General features: G+C 47.6%; 1 protein-coding gene across 1 annotated transcript; it reads left to right on the top strand.

Annotated features, from left to right (window-relative positions):
• Window positions 1-9,946: 9,946 nt before the first annotated feature.
• ANXA4 (annexin A4) lies at window positions 9,947-20,711 on the top strand. The gene is made up of 13 exons (XM_014958841.1): window positions 9,947-10,326; window positions 13,857-13,913; window positions 14,817-14,892; window positions 15,342-15,436; window positions 15,697-15,810; window positions 16,006-16,096; window positions 16,575-16,654; window positions 17,033-17,089; window positions 17,519-17,612; window positions 18,084-18,179; window positions 18,632-18,690; window positions 18,993-19,115; window positions 19,368-20,711. Exons 2-13 carry the CDS (start codon window positions 13,911-13,913, stop codon window positions 19,425-19,427), a joined length of 948 nt encoding a protein of 315 aa, XP_014814327.1. The 5' UTR covers window positions 9,947-10,326; window positions 13,857-13,910; the 3' UTR covers window positions 19,428-20,711.
• Window positions 20,712-22,091: the final 1,380 nt, after the last annotated feature.

The raw sequence follows: 22,091 nt of genomic DNA, 5'->3' as shown, positions 1-22,091 counted from the left end.
AAGCCTGCACCTTAGATTTACTGCTAAATTACAGCTTTCTCCTCTTCCCCCACCAGCACCTCGCAGCCTGCAGTGAGATGCCCATAATGCAGCTCATCCAAAGAAGCCCTTGGGTCAGGCCTCATGGAAGTTTAGTTTAGCCCAAATCCCGTGAAATTTCCCTTAAATGTACTTTGGGTTCTTTCCAGCCTTTTTTTCCTCAGAAGTCAGATTTTTCTAGCCTAGGCTGTGGCATAGCATCCGCAGCTCCTCTCCTTTCTGCTGGGAAGGCCGGAGCTGGAATTCCAAACAGCAGAGGGGAACATTAAAATGGCCAAAATTGGCTTTCCCAGCTTGCGACAGAACCACGAGGAGCATGGTGCTGCCAGAGGAATGCCTCCATGACGGCTCCTTCCTCCCCTCTGGCTGGGGCAGGAGAGGAAACCAGAGCACCCTCGCATTTTCCCCGTGACTATTATTTCCTGTATTATGGTAATAACTACAGCCATCCGGCTGACAAGCTCCTGTCCTGAGCAGATAGGCTGGGCAGGCCCTGCTTACTGTGGGATGGCAAAAATATTTACCGCTTGCACAGCCCTTTCTCTTTTTCCTACATCACTACCTGGCCTGAAAACAGGCTGGCTTTTGGGCACGAGCTCCCAGCAATGCCAAGACTGGATCGGCACGTTGTAAACAAACCTAATTGTTATTTTCCCCCACAATGTTTGAAGACTTTTAAGATGCATACGTATCTCAGAGCAGGCAAGTAAAATTGCTGGTGATTGTATTTAGCATAATGTTGGACACACAGATCTAAAAGTGTGTCACGGTATAGTTGCTTTTCTGCTCAGCCACTGTGCCTCTTCATTACGGTTAATGCTATACCTCTTCCGTCATCCTTGTTCTCTGCAGCTCTTGAAAGTGAAGGTCTACAGGCTCACCCTGCAGACCTCAAAGTTCTCCTTGACCACCATCGTTCACCCATAGTTTGTGGGGTGCTGCAGAGTGGCTCCCGCCTGCACCTCATTTCCAAGTGTCACGTACAAGACATCCTAAGTCCACGCAGCTAGAACTGCCATCATTTCAGCTAGTCAGCTAAGACAGGTGTGAAAACAGTCCTATTTTTATTTAACAGGCTTTAATCTTCATTAAACCTTGCTCGGCTGTGGTTTGGCTCTATACGATGAGTTGCCCGTGATCAATACAGAAGGTTCACTTGCCCTTCAGACTAAATAAGAACTGGGTAAAGCCTCCGTTGCTTCTATCCCTGGGCATCTACTGAGACTGAGGTAAAACACCCAATGCAAAAAGAGAGTCTTATAATCAGTGATTTCTGGGGACTCTGCAGAACTGAACAATTTCCAAGGAAATTGGGCAACTCTGCACAGTACAGGGAAATGACTCATTTCCAACTAAAGAAGATAAAGCCCTACTGCCGTGCAGAGAGTATGCAGATGCACTGCTGAACATCCTAATGAGGCACTGAGAAGTACTTTTTAAAAATGTACCTGGGAGTGCTGAGGTATAATGCAGGTGAGAGTCAGACCCACATACAACTATGGGCCCTGATGTTCTGGGCACAGGCACACAAACTCTGCTGGTGACCATTTTGGGGAGCAAAAGCCCAGCAGAAGCCAATCCTCAGTTGCAGATGCTGGTGATATTCTTTATTCCAGAAGAAACAAGGCTTGGCTGCACTGCTGCAATCCCAGTGACCTTCATAGGGATCAGAGAGAACTGAGGCTGAAAGCTTTGAGTGAAAGAGCTAATGAATGACTGCCAGCAGACACATGGTCTAGGACTTCTCCTGTGTTAGCCTACAGCAACTCCAGAGTGCTCACAGATTTGTCCTTCTGCAGAGAGAAACCTCAGTCTGACGAATACTGTCAGTCCTAAGCACCAAATTCTAGTTGTTAAAATCCCATGACGCTGGTTTTAAAATAATGGAGTCCTGACGCTGTGGTCAGCTGAGCAGTTTGCTTGCATATTGTCTCCCTGATCCCTGGCTACCCTGTGCTGCTAAGAAAATGCCTTCAAATCCCCAGGAAGAAGCACATTAATACAGCTGCATCCCTCTTGATCAAACTTTCCAGACAGCTCAGCATTTTCTAAATAAAAACATATGTTTGGAAAGGTTTCATGCGAGTAACCAAAAAACGAGGGCACACTGTCCTCTTCTGGGTATTTCGAGAAGTAGCAAGAAGATAGAGAAGAGCCTGCACAGCTTTCTGTGCTTGGTCATACATAACTACCCAGGGGCAACAAAGTAACGGTCATATTTTCCTGTATTCAGAGCATAAAAATTAAGTCTTCTCATCCAGTTATTTTTATCTTGATAAGGATGTTCCCTTAACCACACACATTTACTGCCAAAATTTTTGGCAAGCTTCTTGCCACCTAACAAGTGTTAAGCTGCTATTCTTTCTGTCTCTATCCCTGCCAGTGTTTTTTGGAATCCAAGCATTTCTTTTAAAGTACATAGCAGTGGCTCACAAACATTACTAGTATGACCAGAAAAGCCATCACTTTTTTTTACCATCCCCAAGAAAAGGTCGACTTTCAAGCACACTATCATCTGGCTAGTGATTTGGTGAGGTTCAGAGTTCAGCAAAGGAGCAAAAAGAAGACTCAAAAATTCCTATCTATATTTTGCCTGTTTAAAACCTAAAAGTTTCCACCTCCTAGGTGCTCCTGTTTGCCCTTGTACTCACCAGCACTAGCTATACTTCCCTCAGCTAGAAGCCAACATTCTCCCATCCATGGCAATGGCACTGGTGGCCTATGTAGAGAGCAGACACACCGGGAAGCAATTGAGCCGACTGAGATCTGTAGGCTCAGGCATGTTTGATGGATTAATTCTGTGCACATCAACAGGATTGAGCACCAGGTCAAAAAGAGCCATCTTTCTCAAGGAGCATGACTTTGCACTAAGTTGATATATGCTGTTAAGAGAAATTTGCAGATTGGAGTCTCACTGAGAAGGGATTTATCAGCTGTCTTTCAAGCGTCAGGGTTCTGAGTGTCCCACGCAGTCTCACCCAGTCTTCCTCATCGACTGTGACCGCCAGTTAAGCGCATGCCCAGAAGACTTACTCATTTTTTAAGGCAACTGTACAGTGGTCCTGGCTGTGGTTCTCTCTTTTGCCTTTGCTGGCTGAGCTCTGGACTTGTGTTGTCCGTTCTTAGTGTTTCTAACTTGGTTTCTCGAGTGGGCTGTGGACTTGCTGCCTTGCTTTGTCTCCTGATCACTGGGTGGTTGAAGAAGCCAGTTATTTCCCCTGACTCTCCCTAGGCTTGATAGGACTGGGTCCTGTTTGTGTGTTTGTTGGCATTCTTTGCTCCTAACTTGTCTTCTCTTGTGCAGCAGCCCTGCTCTTCCTTCCTTTTAGCACTACATACGTTATGTTCACAGATTCATAGAATGGTTGGAGTTGGAAGGGACCTTAAAGCCCATCCCGACCCACCCCCTGCCCTGGACAGGGACACCTCCCACCAGACCAGGTTGCTCCAAGCCCCCTTCAGCCTGCCCTTGAACCCCTCCAGGGATGGGGCAGCCACAGCTTCTTGGGGCAACCTGGGCCAGGCTCTCACCACCCTCACAGCAAAGAAATTCTTCCCCACATCTCAGCTCCGTCTCCCCTCTTGCAGGGTCAAACCCTTCCCCTTCATCCTATCACTCCGTTCCCAGATCAAGAGTCCCTCCCCATGTTAAGATGCCTTACATGTTTTCCCTGGACAAGCACTGCCTCAGCCAGTGAGTTTCTATCATATTTCCACGAAGCCATGAACACGTGTGTGCCTTAGAAGCCCCCTGTAGCTGGGCAGTTGTAGCTCTGTTTTTCCATCCCCTAGAGCTGGGTTCCAGCCAAATTACAGAGGAGCGAAGTAAGATAAAACTATGTAGAGGCAGATATTAATTAAGAAGAAAAAAATGAAAGCTACTCATTTCCTCCTCAGAACTATATGTATGCTAATTGAAGTAAACATTCACTAAGCCCATTAAATGAAATTTAGGTTTGATAATACATTTAAGGCTGCTGGAAGCAACGGTGTAGCAGGTCATAGCCTGCAGCTTGTGGGAAGGAGGGTTCAGGTTGTACCACAAATAATAAACAGCTTCCACAGGGGTGTTAGGAGTTTCCCTGCCTGAATGTCTCTCCATGGAGCTGACAAATGCCCTAAGGCCTGGAGCTTTAATTATATCAATTAGTCTTGATAGTGGGGGGTTGTTTAAGACAGTTATTATATTTGTACAAGCTGTAATGTGGCTGCGGTTATAGTGGTCTACCCCGTCTCTTGCCCGTAATGCCAGTAGCCGTGCCACGACAAGCAGGAGAATTCTGATAGCACTGCATCCACACTGGGTGATGTCTTCCCAGCAGGTAAAGGGGATGGACTATCAAGGCCAGGCAGCCCTGGATCAGGCGAAGACTCCTTCTCCGACACCTGCTGCTGCAGCTTGTACCCTGAGCTCTGTTAAAGCAGACCTGTTTTCCCCAGCCCCGTTTGAACAGTGAAGATGAGACAACACAAGCAACACGGATCAAGAGCAAATGACAACTTGTATGTTTACAGAATCACAGAATCACATGGGGTTGGAAGGGACCTCTGGAGATCACCCAGTCCAACTGCCAAAGCAGGACCACCCAGAGCAGGTCCCACAGGAACGTGCCCTGGGGGGTTTGAATGTCTCCAGAGAAGGAGACTCCACCACCTCCCTGGGCAGCCTCTTCCAGGGCTCTGCCACCCTCACAGGAAAGAAGTTCCTCCTCATGTTTAGGTGGAACTTCTTATATTCAAGCTTGTGCCCATTCCTTCTTAGAATCATAGAATCATAGAATCATTCAGGTTGGAAGAGACCCTTGGGATCATCGAGTCCAACCATCTCCCCTACTCTACATAGTCCTCCCCTACACCATATCCCCCAACACCGCATCTAAAGGTCCCTTAAACACAGCCAGGGATGGGGACTCCACCCCCTCCCCAGGCAGCCTGTTCCAATGCCCGACCGCTCTTGCTGTGAAAAATTCCTTCCTAATGTTCAATCTAAACCTCCCCTGTTGGAGCTTGAAGCCGTTCCCTCTTGTTCTGTTGTTAATTACCTGTGAGAAGAGACCAGCACCAACCTCTCTACAGTGTCCTTTCACGTAGTTGTAGAGAGTGATGAGGTCTCCCCTCAGCCTCCTCTTCCTCCAACTAAACAGCCCCAGCTCCTTCAGCCGTTCTTCATATGATTTGTCTTCCAGGCCCTTCACTAGTTTTGTTGCCCTCCTCTGCACTCACAGAGGAGGGCACTCCTCTTGTCCTGTCCCTGGGCACCACTGAAAAAAGACCAGCCCCATCCTCCTGACACCCACCCTTTAACTATTTATAAGCATTGATCAGATCTCCACTCTTCTCTTCTCCAGACTAAAAAGACCCAAGTCCCTCAGCCTCTCCTCCTAAGAGAGATGCTCCAGGCCCCTCATCATCTTCGTAGCCTCTGCTGTACAGCTGTATGACCAGAAGGGGCTCTTTTGAAGGTAGAAGTGCCTACCCATCTTCCCAACCCCACCATAGAGGTGGGCCAACAAAGCTGTCAACCAAGCAATGGCCCAGGACTGTTTGCCTTCCCTGTGGTTTACAGCTTTAGTTAATAAAAGAAAACAGCAGACTGGGCTCCTGGCCAAGTAGAGCCTTGAGCTTCTATGTAAGAGAAAGGCAGAGTGTGGGTATTTCTGAGACGGTGTCAATACAGCATATGCCGTGGGACAACAGTGTGGAAAGCAGTGAGTGTGGTCACACCCAAGACACAGTTTGAGTTGTTGCTGTTATAAATTGTAATATCATCCAGGATCTCCTCTTGTGTTCCTGTCTGCAGAACACACAAGCATCCCTGTTTTAAAAGCCTTGTAACTGAAACACACTTGAAATGGGGAGTTTGACTTCTGGCTTTTTGATGCAGCTGCTCACTGCTCTCTCCCCTTATAGCTCATTTTCTAAGGTGTGTAGACCACCATGTCTAAGTGGTCTCTTGTTTTAAAAGCAGTTTAGGTTAGAGGGATTTTCACAAATCAGGTCTGCTCTCCTGCTCCTTCGTGGCCTTATGTGACATGTCTGCTTATGCAATCAGCCTGGGTCTATGCAGAGAGCCCTTGAGTGGCCGAGCAGCGCTGCTACGCTGTGCTCGGGGCTTTGTGAGTCCTGTCTGAGTTGCTGAGAGGTGGAGGGCTGCACGTTCCCCTGGTAATCCTGGCTGTGTAAAAGCAGTGTTTCTAATGCTTATGGTAAATAATGAAGAGCTAAGGACGCTTCCATTTCTTAAGTGAATTGGAATATTTCAGTCTTCCCACCTCAAGTAGACACTGCTTACCTATTTTTGGGAGTGTGTTTGTCACCTTTCCTCTTCTCCTGGTGTTAAAAGGGCTTCACTCAAATAACAGAACAAAAGCTTCAGGCTGGCTCTTCCTGGGGTCTTCCCCAAAACACCACTGTTTCTATACCAAGGCTACCTCTGCTTTGTGGAAATGGACATTTCATCTTACACAGTGCAGAACTGGAGCAGGTAAGGAGACATCCTTGCTCTAAATGCCAAAAGTACCCCGACGTCTCTGCAGCAAGTCCTAGAACCCGCAGTTACCTTTGTGATTAATCTGTTATTAGCATGCAGAATGTGAGAATTCTTTACCTTCTTACAAGCCCATGAAAATCAGTGCTTTAGAAAAGCAAGCGCTGGTTTTCAGCCTCCAGCCTGACCTCGGCTCCCCGCTGCTATGGAGACAGCAGCGTGAGCTGCAGCATCGCAGCGCGGCTCTGACAGCGCCTGTGCAACAGCCGAATAACGCCGTCCTCAGGCGCTGCCGATGGCAAACTGCTGGTGCTCAGGTTTAAAAGTGAGCATTCCCTTATGAACTTCCTGAAAACACCTGCCTGGTCCCCAAAGGCCCAAATTCTGTCCCCCACTTAAATCTGTGGGAGATTGTCTAATGGCTTCATTAGTGCCAGGATTTGGACCTGGGTAGGTGAGGTAAGGCTGTCTCCCTAAAGCTAATGGCAGGTACCTGCTAATCAAATGACACACTGAAAATCTCTCCCTCCAGCACTGGGGTCCTCTAACTCTTTGAGGTACAAATTTAAAAGGCCAGGTCCTTAGGGCGAAAACAGAAATGCTGCCATTTTTTGAGAGGTTCAGTTCTGTTCTCATTGTGGGACCTAGAATAAATACCTCCCGCTTAACAGCCTCGCTGCTTGAGCTCAGTTTATTTACTTAATGCACACTGCCCTGTCTTTCCATCACCTTTCATTTTTATTATGTCTTTTGTAGAAAGATGGAAGAACAGCAGGATGGAGTAGGAATACAGAGAGCAGGTATGCAACTGAGTAAAGTCTGAGGATTTGGAGAGCTTTATAAGAGGGGTAGTTTAAAATAATCGATGGGACAAACAGGAAATATCAGTGAAAAGCAAAGCAATGTACTTTGTCACCCACTACAGTGATAGGAAATGGGGACTTGTCCACTGCTGTCCCTCATTTGATGTGAGGACAGGAAAGCTGTGCCAGACAGTGCTTCAGGCTGGAGATATTTAAGACTAGCCATCGCCCTTCCATCCTTTAGGAGATGAAGACAACATGCTAACAGCTGAGCAGACCCTACATGACAGGCTCCTGGAGAGATGAAGCTTTGTCCCTTGAACCTTATATAGGAAATTTCTCTTACAGCAACAACCCCTCAGCTTCCTGAAGGGAGCAGGTACAACAGCAAGGTACAACAGGGTAGAGATAACTATTGCCTTAAACCCTCTGTCCTTCCCTCCACCCTCCAGAGAAGCTCAGCTAACTCAGTGTGGTCAGAAGCTTCTGTACTTTGTGGGGTTTTTTTCACCTTCCTGGTCCAAATAATTGTGATTGTCTGAATCAGGTGGCTACGGAGGCACATCCGTAACCAGCCAAGATTATAGAGAACTCGGCCGTGTGTTGGGTCAGGATCTGGCTTCCGAATGGACTATACTTACATGAATAATTCTGGGTGGCCAAAAAAATCCACACGAACACTTTGCATCTTCAGATACTCCTCCTTACTTGGAGCCTCTCCCAGGGGAAAGAAAACGTTAAATTTTGCAAATCATGAATGGCAGGATTGGTACAATATTTAAAGGGTAAATAACTTCCAAAGAAAAGGAATAACTTCTGGTCTACAATAATTACTGTGGCATATACCATTAACTTCAGTGTCAGAGCCACCCAGACCTTGGGCTTGAAGAGGCTGGAAAGCAAACAGAAGAAGTAAACTTTTGAAAATACACAGGCTAAAAAAAATCAGAGGCAGCATAAGATGGAGAACCGTAGCAGTTCTCCTGCTGGTGGATTGAAGTGAGTGGGTATGGGCCCAGGGAGGAGACAGAAAATGTGAGAGGAGTGAGAGGATGAGAATGGAAACTTTAACAGATGTAGGAAAGAGGAGAGTTTCTCCTTAGTGACTGTTGACGATATGGACTAGTCCACACCGAATCCCGGTCGGGGTGATGTGCTGCATTTTGCAAGGAGAGAGACTCTGCAATGGAAAAGGAGGGTGCCTGGGGCTTACACCCCTCTTTTTCTGTTGCCCTCTGTTCCAGGTGCCCCCGCATCCGCTGGGAGTGGGTCGGTGCCAGTGGCCTCTGAGGGGTTGTTTTTGGGAGTCTGAGCCGCAGTGGGAGCTATAATAAACCAGCGGCACAGACATGCTCACTGGAGCACAGCCTGCATTTATCCCAGCTGCTAAATTTAGGTCTCTTCCAGCAAAAGAGCATGTGCAGAGGCACAGGGATGACAGAAAATCGTCGTATGAGCTGGAAAAAAGAACCTGAGAGGGCTGATTTACGCGTTATAATAACTGTACTTTTGGCATCACAAGAGACTAAAGTCCCTGAGGATAATGCAGGGAAGACAAGACATGTATTATTGCAAGGCTGATTTCCCTCTGTCAGCCTCATGGTCTTGTCCAAGGCTGATCCTGGCAGTGTCACATCGGGGTAAAACAGAAGCACCTTTGCCTGAAGTGTTTTGACTTGAGGCTGGTGCCCTTTATTGGGGCAAAAATAATCATCTTTATGTGAGAAACACCGACTCACATCTTAGAATTTAAAGAGGACAAAGTCACCGAAGCAAAGGTTAAAAAAATAATAATTTATTAATACGAAACAGCGCTGAATCGGGTGCACCAAAAATAGATGCACGATGATCTTTTAGCTTTCAGGTATTTTATACCCTTATCCCGGCCACTTGAGTTTCTGTCTCCCTTCTCATGGGCTGAGAAGTTGGAGCTCACATTCTTCCCAACCGCTTCACCTATTACAGGTTTATTTTGCACTTTTTCCCATATAAGGCACACATACACCTATTCTATGAAATCATTATTCTAAACACGCCTTTGATTAGTTGATTATGCTACACGTTATTTCAGAGTCTTTGCTACCATCTCCTTGGCAGATTTACCAGACTGGTTTCTTTGGCCTTATTGATACTCCCCTCCCCTCTGGGTTCCTGTGTTGAAGGCCGTGTTCCAGTCTGTTTCTCTTCCCCTGGATAACGCTCTGCAAACAAGGATCCCTTGACAGACAAAGGGCATTTCTGGGGATTAATTGGATACAATTTATTAGACCCTACTATTACTAAGGCTTCTTTGTTAGTACTATCACACTAACAATGATACATCAATTAGCTGAAGCAAAACTTAGCTCATTTCCCACATTTATGAAAATAATAACTCTTACAGAAATCACGGCTGTTTGTGATGCAAAGTTCTTAGACAAGGGGGAATAATGCTTAAGGCCTGGAGAGGTGCTGTAGGGAGCAAAGGAGACACGGCAGAGGTAGGAAATGAGCACGGAGGGAGGAACAAGCCTTCTTGCTCGAGGCTGGTGCAGCCTGTGTGCTCCCCGCGTCGTCCCCCTCGCTCCCCCCTTGGGGAAGCCCTTTTACACGACAGCATCAAGGCAGTCACCAGAGGCTGACCCGGGCTCAGGCTGCAGGCAGACAGACCCTCTGCTCCCTCCCGGATTTGTACCGGCCACGCTGGGGAGCGTGGAAGCCCTCCCAGCCTGCCAGGCCACCTTCGCTTGCAGAGCTTCCCTTTGTAACCCCAAACGTGCCTTTCCTAAGGGCGCGTGAGGCTCCCTGGGGAATCTCTCCCTGCTCTGGATCACAACCAACTCTTGAGGGAAGGGCAGAGGTGGGGAGCAGGGCTGGATCGCCTTCCCGGCAGGCGCTGGGGAAAAGCTGCTTTGAGCTGGCGCGTCCCACCCCGCTCCAGGGCGGGGACTTTGCCATCCAGGGCACGGCCAGCAAAGCTCTCCCCATCCCCAACGAGGCACCCGCTCAGGACAGCAGGTGAGTGCCAAACTGGCCGGGACCCGGGTCCCCTTGGGCATGGGGAAAAGGGGTTGTGTGGCTGGAGGTGCCTGGGAAGATGCCAAGCCCCGTCCCCTCCTGCCAGACCACGGCGGCCGGCAGTGCGGCAGTGCCGGGACAGCACAGCCCTTGGCCACGATGCCAGGGCATTGGGGCACTGGGGCAGCCCTGGAGGGCACGGGCCTGGGGTGAGGAAGGACGGGGAGGCAGGTTGTGGGAGGGAGGGAGGGAGGAAGATGGCTGACTCTTCCCAGGCACAGGGAGTGCAGGTTTTGCTTCCTATTTCTTGCCGTGCCCCATGGCCAAACTGGCACGTCCTCCCCGCTGGATGCTGGAGCCGGGGGGGGGACACGCCAGGGGGCTCGTGAAGAGGCTTTGGGGTGGGTGCACAGGCTGAAGTGGGGAGCACAAGGCTCTGCTAACCCCGTAGTATATTTTTATCCCTTTTGAGGGCAGTGGCCAGGCGAAGGTCGGTGTGTGGGAGGTGCTGGGATATTTGGGCTGCCTCGTGAGCAGAAGGGAGATCCTGTCCTGGGGCGCAGATTGGGCTGGGATGAGGGTCGGTCACCCCACTTTGAGCCCCAGACCTGCCCCGGGACACTCTGCCCCCCTGGAGCACAGTGTCTGCGGGGGGAGCCGGCTGGATCCAGCACGTTGGGAACGGCCGGTGGTGGCAGAGCCATGGAAAAGCTGATCCGGCAGAGGGTGTGGGTTTGTGTTCGAGTAAACGTGCTCCGAATAAGAGAACTAGTCAAACAAGTCGGGTGTTTGCCTTGCAAGGGGACAGGTCACAAAACAGTGGTTTTCCACCCCGGATCCTAGGTGTAGGACCAGGAACGTGTCGATGAGCTCAAACCCGTGGGGGAAAAAGGCCCGGGTTTATATCTGTTTTATATCTGGTTAAGCTGCTGGGAGCTTTGCTTGCGGGGAGCTGTGTGTGTGCTGTGCAGAGTCAGGAAAACTTGATTGAGAGCAAGCCTGGGTTTGAACTGGTCAGCACACACGATCTTTTCAATTGTTTTCTGATAAATGAACTTTATTCTGGATTCAGCTTTTAGATGTGGACTTATAACCCTCTGATTAGCTGATAGAGCCTTCCAGGAAAAGGTCATCCACGGAAAAAGTTGAATAATGGGAGGGATGCCTGGTACACCTCCGCTCTGTGAGCCGGGCACAGCATTTTGAGCTTGTTCTAAGGCAGGCTCACTGCATCAGCCAGCTCCGGCCTTTGTTCTAGGATGAAGCAACATCTGGGTTAGCCAGAGCACCTTAGCACTTGCTGGCTGACTCTTTGCCTGCATAGTTTAATTCTTCAGAACATGGAGTTAAGTGTTGCTCCTGTCCTGGTTTTCCCTGTCTGAGCTGCAGGCCAGGAATCTGACTGAGCAATCCCTTTCTATACAACCAGAGGAGGTGGCTGGGAGAGCTTTATTCATCTAATGCCCCAGCCAGCGCAGTTCCTGGAGGCACCTTCACCTGTGAAAGGGAGTAAGAGGATTACTGGGGTAGGGAGCGTTGCTGAAGAACCTGGCTGACCCACCCAACGCTTCCACCTGTAACTTCACTGGCTCATTTCTCGTGGCACCACACACAGAAATGTACTGGGAACAAACCAGCGTTTGCAGATGGTGCATTTGGGTTAATGCTGCTGCCTTTTGCACTCTTTATAATCCCACTGACGGTTACGCTGGATGAAGAAATTGGAATATTACAGTCAATGTTCAGTGTGACATTTCTGTTGTAATTTGATATTACAGGAGCATTTGCCCTGAATCCAGTACACGCATCCTTTCCTCATGGTTTGGTTTCCTGCCACCTTGTTTGCACTCAGAATTTTTCTGCCTTCTACCCTCTTTTCCTTGTTTTTTGACGTTTACTTTGTCCTCTAATGGACTTAGTAAAACCAGCCTGTCTGATACTCCAGCTTCTGCATACAAATCAACTCAATAGTAAAACCGCATCAGAAAAACATCTGTGAAATTCAAAGCCGTTATTCAGTGTCTGGCTAAAGCAAATTAAAAAGGTGGCTTTATATTTCTGTAAAAGGTTAGAGAAGAGCAAAGATGAGTTTTCTGATCATGTTTTGACCACTGAAATCTATAATCATAGAAAGGAAAGCAAACCCAACACTGATAATTTTCCATATCCCGCCTGACTGCGCAGGGTGTGACAGCGTAGGGATGACCTGCAGAGCACTGAGGAGTGCCTGTGCGTAACACATCCGTGGCAAATGTCATCCTGAGAGTTAACTTGCCCGAACAGCACCCTCCAATGGTATTCCAGATTTGTAAGAGTCATGTGAAGCATGAGCAAAGACACCCCTGTTCTTGCACAACTGCCTGGGTTCCTTGATAGCAGCTGTTAAGGACCATGAGTAGGAGTGAGGAGCGATGGCGTCAGCCGCTGGTATCGCTGCTGCTCCTTAAGGGCCTTAATGGGAGAAGCTCAGCTCGTGCTGTGTTAAACTCCAGCTGCAGGGAAGGGAACCCTCTCCTAGGACTTGACATCCTGTCCACTCACCAGGGATATGGGAAAATACTTTGTTCTTGTTCATGTATAGGCCCTATGCATGAAAACCAAATGAGGTTTGGTTTTACTGTGAGGGTGGTGGAGCGCTGGAACAGGTTGCCCAGGGAGGTGGTTGAGGCCCCTTCCCTGGAGATATTCAAGGAGAGGCTCGACGGGGCCCTGGGCAACCTGGTCTAGTTGGGGGTGTCCCTGCCGACTGCGGGGAGGTCGGACTAGATGACGTTTGGAGGTCCCTTCTGGCCTGGGCAATTCTATGATTCTATGATTCTATGAGCAAAAAAAATAAGCCCTGGGGAGATGGCAAATAAGCTACGTGTAGAAATTTTTTTTAAGGGTTTCAACAGCCACTTAAAACTGCAGTCCTACAAGAAATTACACATTGCACCAAACTGAGGAGATGTGGAATACAGCAGATTTTAAGTAAGAGGGAAAATAATTCCCCCGTCCCAGTCCTCAAGTGAGGTTATCCTTTGCAGGCTCACCTCCATCTCGCTGTCATCTCTGCTTCCCAGGGAGTGTCTGGAGGCTGTAAGGGCTGCCCCTCACCTTAATTCACCCTCAGGCTCTCACCTGGCAAGGTCAAAGCCATGCGCTTTGAAGGGCATAAGCATCAAATTTATTTTCTTTGCCCCCAGGGCAACAACAGTCTGCTTCTCCTTGTAGCCCCAGCCAGGCTGTCAGGCTAGCAATAGAAAAGAAATTTCTTAAAATTACTAGTGCTAATCATCTGCTTGTGCACCATGTCCCTCTTTCAGGCAGGCTGGCCCTGTTGCATGCCAGTCTTTGCTTTTTCTGAACAAAGCAGGACTGGGAACTCAGGGATGCTGCTGTGAGTGCTCAGTAGGGCTCTTCAAGTGTTGCTTTTAGTCCTCAGAGAAATTACACTGTTACTTAAAAAGGCCTATTAACTGGAAAGGGTAGGTCTAATCTATTAATTAATTGCTGGAAAACTTAACTCTCCCTCTTTTTTTTTATTACAGCTGCCTAACAGCCTGAGGACCCGGACAATAAGAGACTGACCAAACAGGAGAGCGATGGTGAGTGCATGTGTTTCCTGTACCACCCTGCACCAGGCGTTTGCTCTGATCAGATAAAGGTGGGGAGTGTAGCTCAGATAAGGACACAGCAGGAAGAACACTCTCACTGTCTGTCCCTTTATGGGGGGTGAGTTTATCGATTCTCTCTGCTTCCTCGTACTAGAGAAGAATGACCCATTCATATGGGCTTTTCCATTTTGGGAGTTAATGGAAAATCCAGTCAGATATTTCAAAGAGCACACATTTCTCCACCTAAACTTCCTTATTCTTTCCACCTGCAAGGTAGCCATCTGTATGGTGGCTGTCCCTCTGTCTCTTTCAGAAAGCCTGACCTCCAGGAATGTTAAGCAGTGTTCTGCTGATGATTTTCATGGGAACAAAAAGACAGTGTAGTCCCACAGAAATGGCACCGGTCAGGAGGCGGGAGAAACCCGTTTGCGAATCACTGTTTTGAGCAAAACACTCCACTTCCTGATGGCATTTTACAGAATGATGGTCCTTGGCTGTTCTTAGAGAAGGCAGGAATAGGGCTTTGGGTACAGCTTCTGTGGTTTACATGGAAAATTCCTGGGAAGAAGCCCCAGCTGGACTAAACAGAGCTGTTGGGCTGCCTGCCATTATTTACTTGGAAAGCAGATACTCCATGGGCAGCTATAGGAAGACATTTTCTCCTTTCAGTTGTGCCCCTGTGGATTATTTCTTATGTGGCTGGGAAGTCCCTCTAGATCAAGCTCTTTCTCTTTAGGGTGAGATGGAGGCCTGGTATAAAATCACTCATGTTTTGTGGGTGGACTTCACTTGCTATCACTGTTTGCATCTTTTATTTTTTTTTTTTTAATTAAACTCTACTATACATACATATCACTGAGTCTGCCTTTCATAACTCCTCTCCTGTGGGTGCAGGCAACCATCAAGGGGGTCTCGAGCTTCAGCGCTGAGCAAGAAGCACATGCACTGAGGAAGGCTATGAAGGGACTTGGTAAGTTGGTTTCCCTCCACTGTTAAACCCTCTTTTTTGCCGCTGAGCATTGGGAATGTTGTTTTCTGGTGGTTTGTTAGAGGAGAAGTGTAGCCATTTGCATTGCCCCACTGCCCCAAGAGGGAACTGAAAGGAATTGAGTGTTTTGATCAGGCTGTGACTTGAACCCAACTTGAAATCTGAGTCTTGGCCACAAAAACATCCTCAGTCAGGCTCTTGCCTCTCCTGCGGGGTGGTGCTGCCATGGCCTGGCTGGGCTGAGGCACTTCTGTACAATGATCTAGTCCCCAGTGCTGTTGAGAACCAGGTTGTGTAAGGAGCAGAAGACGCTGAGAACCCGGTTGTGTAAGGAACAGAAGATCACTAATGGCACGCTGTGGACAAGACCAGAGCCTGCTTCTGATTCCTGTGTAAGCAGCCTGACTGGTTTCCATTCTTTTTTTTCCCAGGCACGGATGAAGATGCCATCATCGAGATCCTGACCAAACTAAACGTTTCCCAACGTCAGCAAGTTCTGATCACCTATAAAAGCAGTATTGGCAGGGTAGGTTGTCTTCAGAGATTAGTGACTGTGGCTTTAATCGGGAGATGCAGGTGAATTTTCATCTGTATCTTGGGTGAAATGTGAACAACATCCTGGTCTCCATGACAGTAAGGTCAGCATGAGCTTATTTTGCTCTTGTTCACTTCAGAGCAACTGTTCATCCAAGGAGGGCTGGAGCATGAAGAGAAGTGGTGATGAGTTCTTTTTGTTCTCAAAGCCATGTCTTCTCCCAAATCCTTTCTCCTCTCTCCGTCTTCCAGGATTTGATTGATGACTTGAAGTCTGAGCTGAGTGGGAATTTCGAAAGGGTGATCATTGGTATGATGACTCCTACAACCCTGTACGACGTGCATGAACTGAGGAGGGCTGTGAAGGTTTGGAAATCTCCCTTTTATGTTGCTTAAGTTCTGGTCAGTTTAGTATGAGGTCAATTTAATACGCTATTACACAATTACACATTTATTATTAATTTCTTATTACTGATTTATATACCATTAAAAAGAGAACCCTAGATGCACATCAAAACAGATGCTGTTATAATCTTGGATCTTGTCTTCGCAATCCCCTAGGGTGCAGGAACAGATGAAGGTTGCCTGATTGAAATTCTGGCTTCTCGCACAAACGAAGAGATTCGGCGCATTAATGAGAACTACAAATGTCGTATGTAGTACAAACTGCAAGCCATTATCATACTGCCTGAAAAGTTGTGTGTATGAGTGGACACGTGAAGAGGAAGGAAAGGGGTCTGTTAGCCTTTAAACGTGACAAATCAGCCAATACAACTATTGTCTGTCCAGACAGAACCTCTGAGTTAAAGAGGTGTCACCAGCAGGACTGTCAACAGCCTCAAGGATTAGAATTTCACCCAGAAACTGAATCAGTGTAAATAAAACTGGGTGGGGTGGTTGTGTCTATCAGTTGGATGTCTGTCCATGTGTGGATCTATGGCCAGCTTTATACTACCGGTGCTTCTTAATTTTGGCTTGTAGCACAAAATGGGATGGCTGGGCTGCAGTGATGATATGTAGAGCACTGTTATATATTTACCAGCTTACAGCTGGCAAATGTCGTAGACAAACAGTGTCCAGGTGATGGACCTGTTACTAACAGATGTCATATGTGTGTGTCCTCTTGCTAGAATATGACTGTACCCTCGAGGAGGACATTGTCTCTGACACATCTTCCATGTTTCGGAGAGTCCTTGTGTCCCTCGCGACAGTAAGTCAGGCTGTAGGAAACGGGGGGAATCTTCCTGTTGCTGATGGACACGCATCTCAACTCAGTGATGAGTTGTTTCGAGCTGTTTTTTACTTCCCTTACCTTGCATTTCACCTTGCCTGCATTTCATACTTGGCTTCTGCAGGGAGAGGAGTCTGACTCGGGGTGTGTGTTAATGCCACGTGCTCTTTTTAAAGTGGCCCAGTTAAAGTGGGTTGCTGCTCATCTCCAAAGGAAGTACAAATCCCGTCTGAGCCATATTTTGCTGTATTTGTAATCTACTGTTCAATTTTAAGGATCTTATTACACATCTCCAGTAACTTGCTTTGGATGGGGAATTTGCAGTGAAATGAGTTTTTCATCCTTGTATCTCTGCAGGGAAACAGAGATGAGGGAACGTACGTGGATGAAGCCCTTGCTCAACAAGATGCTCAGGTGTGTAGCAATTTCCTTTCTTGCAAGAATTGTCTGTTCTTCTACATGTGATTTGTGGTAATGCCTCCTTCTCGTAGACCTAATTTTTTTCAAGGTAAGCCTTAAGCTATGCTAGAGAGCAGTGCCCCAGGTGGAGTCTTGGACTCCAGTCGCAGTTTCGACCCTTAGAGAAGCCTCTTCACTCTTCTGACTCAGCTGGTGAAATGGGGATAATGGTTCTAGCCTCCTTTGCAACTCTGCAGTGAGAGGTCTTTAGAAAGGCATGGAGGGGAGCATGCTTGGTTAGTATTTATTGGAAAACAGCTGTAATCTAGAAAAGGCACAGGCCAGCAGTGCATCAAGGAAAAGCATCAAGGAAAAGAAATCTCGTGTTATGTACACCTGGTCTTCTCAATTAGCCTTATTTTGTCTATTCATAATGTCTTCAAGTGCCTGTATGAAGCTGGGGAGAAGAAATGGGGAACAGATGAGGTACAATTTATGGCCATCCTCTGTACACGGAACAGATACCACCTACTAAGAGGTAGGACCCTTCACAGTACCCTGGATTTTTTTCCTTGTTTGAGGATGATACTTTGTAGGAGCTTTGTACTTGTTCATGAACTCCTGCAGCCCAATTCCATTCAATTCCTTAAGACCATTTTACTCCTCCTGAGACAAAAAGGGACTTCAGAAAAACATCAGTACAACTGGCTTCAGCCTGTAAATTGGAGATAATGAAGTGTGACTCCCATTGGGGCAGAACTAAGCATTTAAACTGCCATCATTAACTAGTTCTTGAAAATGCTAGCAGCAGTGGTAGGCCAATTAGCAAAACAGTTGATAATTAAAATTAATTATATCTGTGAGACAGTCGTGATTTAGCTTACAATGTCACAATAATGGTAAAATGTTCATGCAGAGTATGAGGAACTTGATCTTGCAAAGTGATCCTTGGGGGTTTACACACCGTGAACCTCTCACTGACTCTTTTATCGCTGACTCTTCCTCCTAGTTTTTGATGTATACAGAGGGATCGCTGGTAAGGACATAACGGACAGCATTAAATCTGAGATGTCAGGAGACCTCGAAGATGCTTTGCTAGCTGTGGGTGAGTTCCCTGCCTTTAAACTTTGTCTGCAAAGTAATTAAATAATTGGAGATATTGCATCTTGCCCCGGCTGGCTGTTTGCATAGCTTCAGGAGGCAGACACTGTTTGTCTCTTTTGCAAGCCACAATGGTTTACTCTTTGCAGATACAATGGAGTGAGAAATATTCTTTGCTTTCCCAAGTGACGCTTTGGTAGCTGACATTTGCTGTCAGGAAGCATTAAAGCCTTAAAGAAAATATTACTGGGCACGGAGACATCAGATTACAGCAGGTCACTGACTGTGGGTGTCTGCATTGTACTTGCTGGTTGTTGTTGCCTGTTGCCTGTTGTTGCCCTGAATTGCATCTTTACGGAATAAACACCTTCACTGACAAAGTGCTGTGAAGGTTTGGAAGACCTTCTCCCTCAGTTTTTATTGACCGTAATTCTCTTGTTCTTGTCTCCCTCACAGTAAAGTGTCTGCGAAATAAACCTGCGTATTTTGCTGAAAGACTGTATAAATCCATGAAGGTGAGGAGCTTTTGGTGTGAGATTGCTATTTCCCCCCACCCGCCTTGCTTTTCCGTGCTTGAGTCAGTAGCACGACAGCAATCACTCCATAAAGAGGAACTCTGCTGTCAACTGGGGAAAAATAAAGGAAAGTCTAAGCTTTTATATGGAGCTCTTTTCCCTCACGAAACTCAGAGCAATATCCGGCAGTGAGCTGCTAGTGGATCACCCCACTAATGCAAAAATGCTCTGATTAGGAACAAGTGTTAAAACTTGATTTATCCCAAACTTTGCAGTTGTAAATGGTTGGTTTTTTTCTTCAGGGCTTGGGAACAGATGACAACACGCTGATCCGAGTGATGGTGTCCCGCTCTGAAATAGACATGCTGCAGATCAGAAGGGAATTCCTGACCATGTACGGGAAATCTCTCTACTCCTTCATTAAGGTAAGCTTTTCAGTGTTAGAAACAAAGAGCTGGATTTGCAAAGCACCTTCAAGGAGACAGGTGCCCACTCGACACCTATTGGGTATTTTAGAGGAGCTGGAATTAGGACAGCTTTACATTTATGTACTGAAAGTGTTCCTAGTTCTTAAATTGTCAAAAAGAATACAAACCTTACAACAAATTGTATGTGCTGGAAAGAATCCAGCCTTGCATGGAGCTGTACAATTAATTGTGTCCCTTTTTTCTTTCTAGGGAGACTGCTCAGGAGACTATAGGAAAGTTCTGCTCAGGCTCTGTGGTGGGGAGGATTAAAGGATGCTGGCTGCACTGCCTGGGTGATGGGAAGCATTTGATCATAAGGATTTATTTCTTTTTAATTTTACCAAATATCTTATTAATTGCTGAGAGCATTGACTTAGATTAGTTAATGCTCTGGTTAGATTATGGCCATTCTGATTAACTGTTTTGATAGGCTTTTATGCTTGGAAGACCTATTTGTCTACTAATTGGGCCAGCAAAGCCCATCTTGAACAGAATGCTGTAACCAAATATATAAAAGTTAAATTGTTCCCTGACAAGCTGTCCTTTTGCCATTGCATTCACCAGCAAAATTTATCAACTGAAACAAACTGGGATGCAGAATATGAGAGGCTGCACAGGGAAAAAAATTAACCTCATCAATACATGCAAGAATACAGAATGCAGGCCTGCTTTATCTTTTTTGCAAGACAATTAAAACACAAATCAATCTTCTAAAATACAAGCATGTTGATCTTAACTTGCCTTCTGTTAGTGTGGAGCATTAACAGCCTTGCTGCACTTTATATATATAATACTGCCTATAGATCTGTAGGTAGGGAAGATGTCACTGGTGATGTAAAAAACAGCTCTTGCTGCCCTGGTTCACAGGACAGCCCTGTGTCCTCGGCCTGTCTTCCCTGACTCATGAGAGTATAAATCATCAGGGTTGTTACAAACCTTTCCTCTTGATAAAGTGATGTCATTAGAATGGTGCCTTTAAAGAATCGCCTGTCCCCACAAATGTGTCTCCTCAGCACCTGGTGCCTCTGCCTCACCTGGCCTTCCACACCAACCTCTGGAAGAGACTTTTCCCCCAGACCCTACACACCTGCCTGTTAAACTGAGTGTTGTTTTCACTGCAAAAATGTGGTTCATTTGGTTTAGAAAATCTTTTATTTTTTCTTTAGCTGTTGGTATATAATCCTGTTTCACAGGCATCAGACTGAGGGTAGAATTAGAAGGCACGAGTACTGATATGGCTGACACCCCGTTCTGTCGCTCACTTTCTTCTAAATTAGGCTGCTGTTGGCTTGAATAGGAGATAGTTCTGTGGCCTCAAATAAAATGTTTTTCTTTTTCACTCTCTTTGCTGTAATGGGAGATACATTCCTTAGTTTTGGTGGGAGAGGGGGCAGGGCTTTTTCCAGTTCTACCAAAGTGTTCTGCTCAGTGAAAGAAAAATCGTCTTACCCAGTAGAACAGGCGAACAGATGCACTCAGGCTTGGGTTTGTGTTTCAACGCCTTGTGTTACATTGCTGAGTTTTTTAACATTAATAAAACAATTCCTTTCCTTACCTTCTGCCATGATTGTGTGTTCTGGGAGAGGTAATGGTGAAATAAATGTCTCCTTGGGGTTTTTCAACAACTTCTGTGTGTGACACAGGTGCTTTTCTCCTGCTCATGGATCTCCATACACCAGCAGAGCGGAGAAAGGCTGCAGGGAGACACTGGCCTCCTGCTCATCAGGAAGAGGCAAAACCAGCACAGGGGGATGCTGTAAATCTGGGATGCTTTGGGGCATGGTTTATAAAACACCATGTTGTGTCTGGTGGGGAATTGCCAGGGGCAGGTTTGAGGCTGCAGGCCTGCACACGCTGATGTCAAAAGAATATGGCTTAAAAGTTACATAAACACTTCATATAAAATTGTAATAAAACTTTGAACTTTAGCTGAACTCCTGAAATGAAAACTTAATTGGGCCTTTTGCACCTGGACTAAGTGCAGAAACAATTAAACTTAATTGTGTCCTTCCACATCCACCTGGACTAGATGTAGAAACAATTAACTGCAACTTAGATCAAAGAGAGTGAATTGTTGAAAGATTACCATCCTGGGAGTTTACTGAAGGTGAACAAGGCCCCGGAGGAAATATGCTCCCGGCCTCGGATCTGACTGTAGGATGACAAAATATATCATCTTTGGAATGGAGTTGGGCAAGAGCGTGTCCGAGAGGAGCCTCAGGAGATTATAATACTAATATTTAGTGAATCTATTTCGGACTTAGTCTTTTTCTATGACAGGGCCGTGTTGAACCACACACCGTTGGCCTCGGCCCATAGATCCGGCCTCTCCAGCCTCCTCCGTGGGGCCTCCCCGCCCTCAGGCAGACCCCACCCCCTCCCGACCGACCGACCGGGGAGCGCAGGCCCGCACCCCCCGTCCCATGGCTGCCGCTGCTCCCACTTGGAGCTCGATGAGCCGGACGGTTCCTCTCGCTCATCCACCGCCAAGCAAAGAGCTGCGGTGACGCCGGGACACTGAATTGGGCGGAATTACGGCTTTTTCCCCTCCAGGCGCCCTCCTCCCCTCAGCTGCGCCCCGAGGCCCCCGCGCGGAGCCCGCCCGGCGCACGCGCAGTCCGTAGGGGCCGCAGCGCATGCGCAGGGGCCGCGGTGGCAATGGCCGCCGCCGGCCGTTGGTGAGGAGCCCTCGTCCACCCGCCCCCCGCTTCCCCGCTCCGCTCCGGGCGGCCCCATGAGGAGACGGCGGCGGCGACGGCGGAGCGGCGATGGGCTCGCTGAGCAGCCGGGTGTTGAGGAGGCGGCCGGGCCTCCCGCGCTGCGACGGGGCGGCCGGGGGGGACGGTGGCGGCGGCGGCCGGGGCGGCAAGAGGAAGCGCGGTGGGGCCGAGGGGCCCGGTGACAGCGACAGTGACGGCGAGACCGAGCGGGAGG

This window comes from Calidris pugnax, unplaced genomic scaffold, assembly GCF_001431845.1.
Source record: "Calidris pugnax isolate Ruff unplaced genomic scaffold, ASM143184v1 scaffold244, whole genome shotgun sequence".
NCBI classification, from domain to species: Eukaryota; Metazoa; Chordata; class Aves; order Charadriiformes; family Scolopacidae; genus Calidris; species Calidris pugnax.
This window is presented reverse-complemented; position numbering and strand designations above follow the sequence as displayed.

Excerpts from the sequence above, each read along its gene's own strand:
- ANXA4 (XM_014958841.1), top strand. Across the intron at positions 14,893-15,341 it reads GAAGGCTATGAAGGGACTTG|GCACGGATGAAGATGCCATC; the intron begins GTAAGTTGGTTT and ends TTTTTTTCCCAG. Across the intron at positions 17,613-18,083 it reads CAGATACCACCTACTAAGAG|TTTTTGATGTATACAGAGGG; the intron begins GTAGGACCCTTC and ends TCTTCCTCCTAG.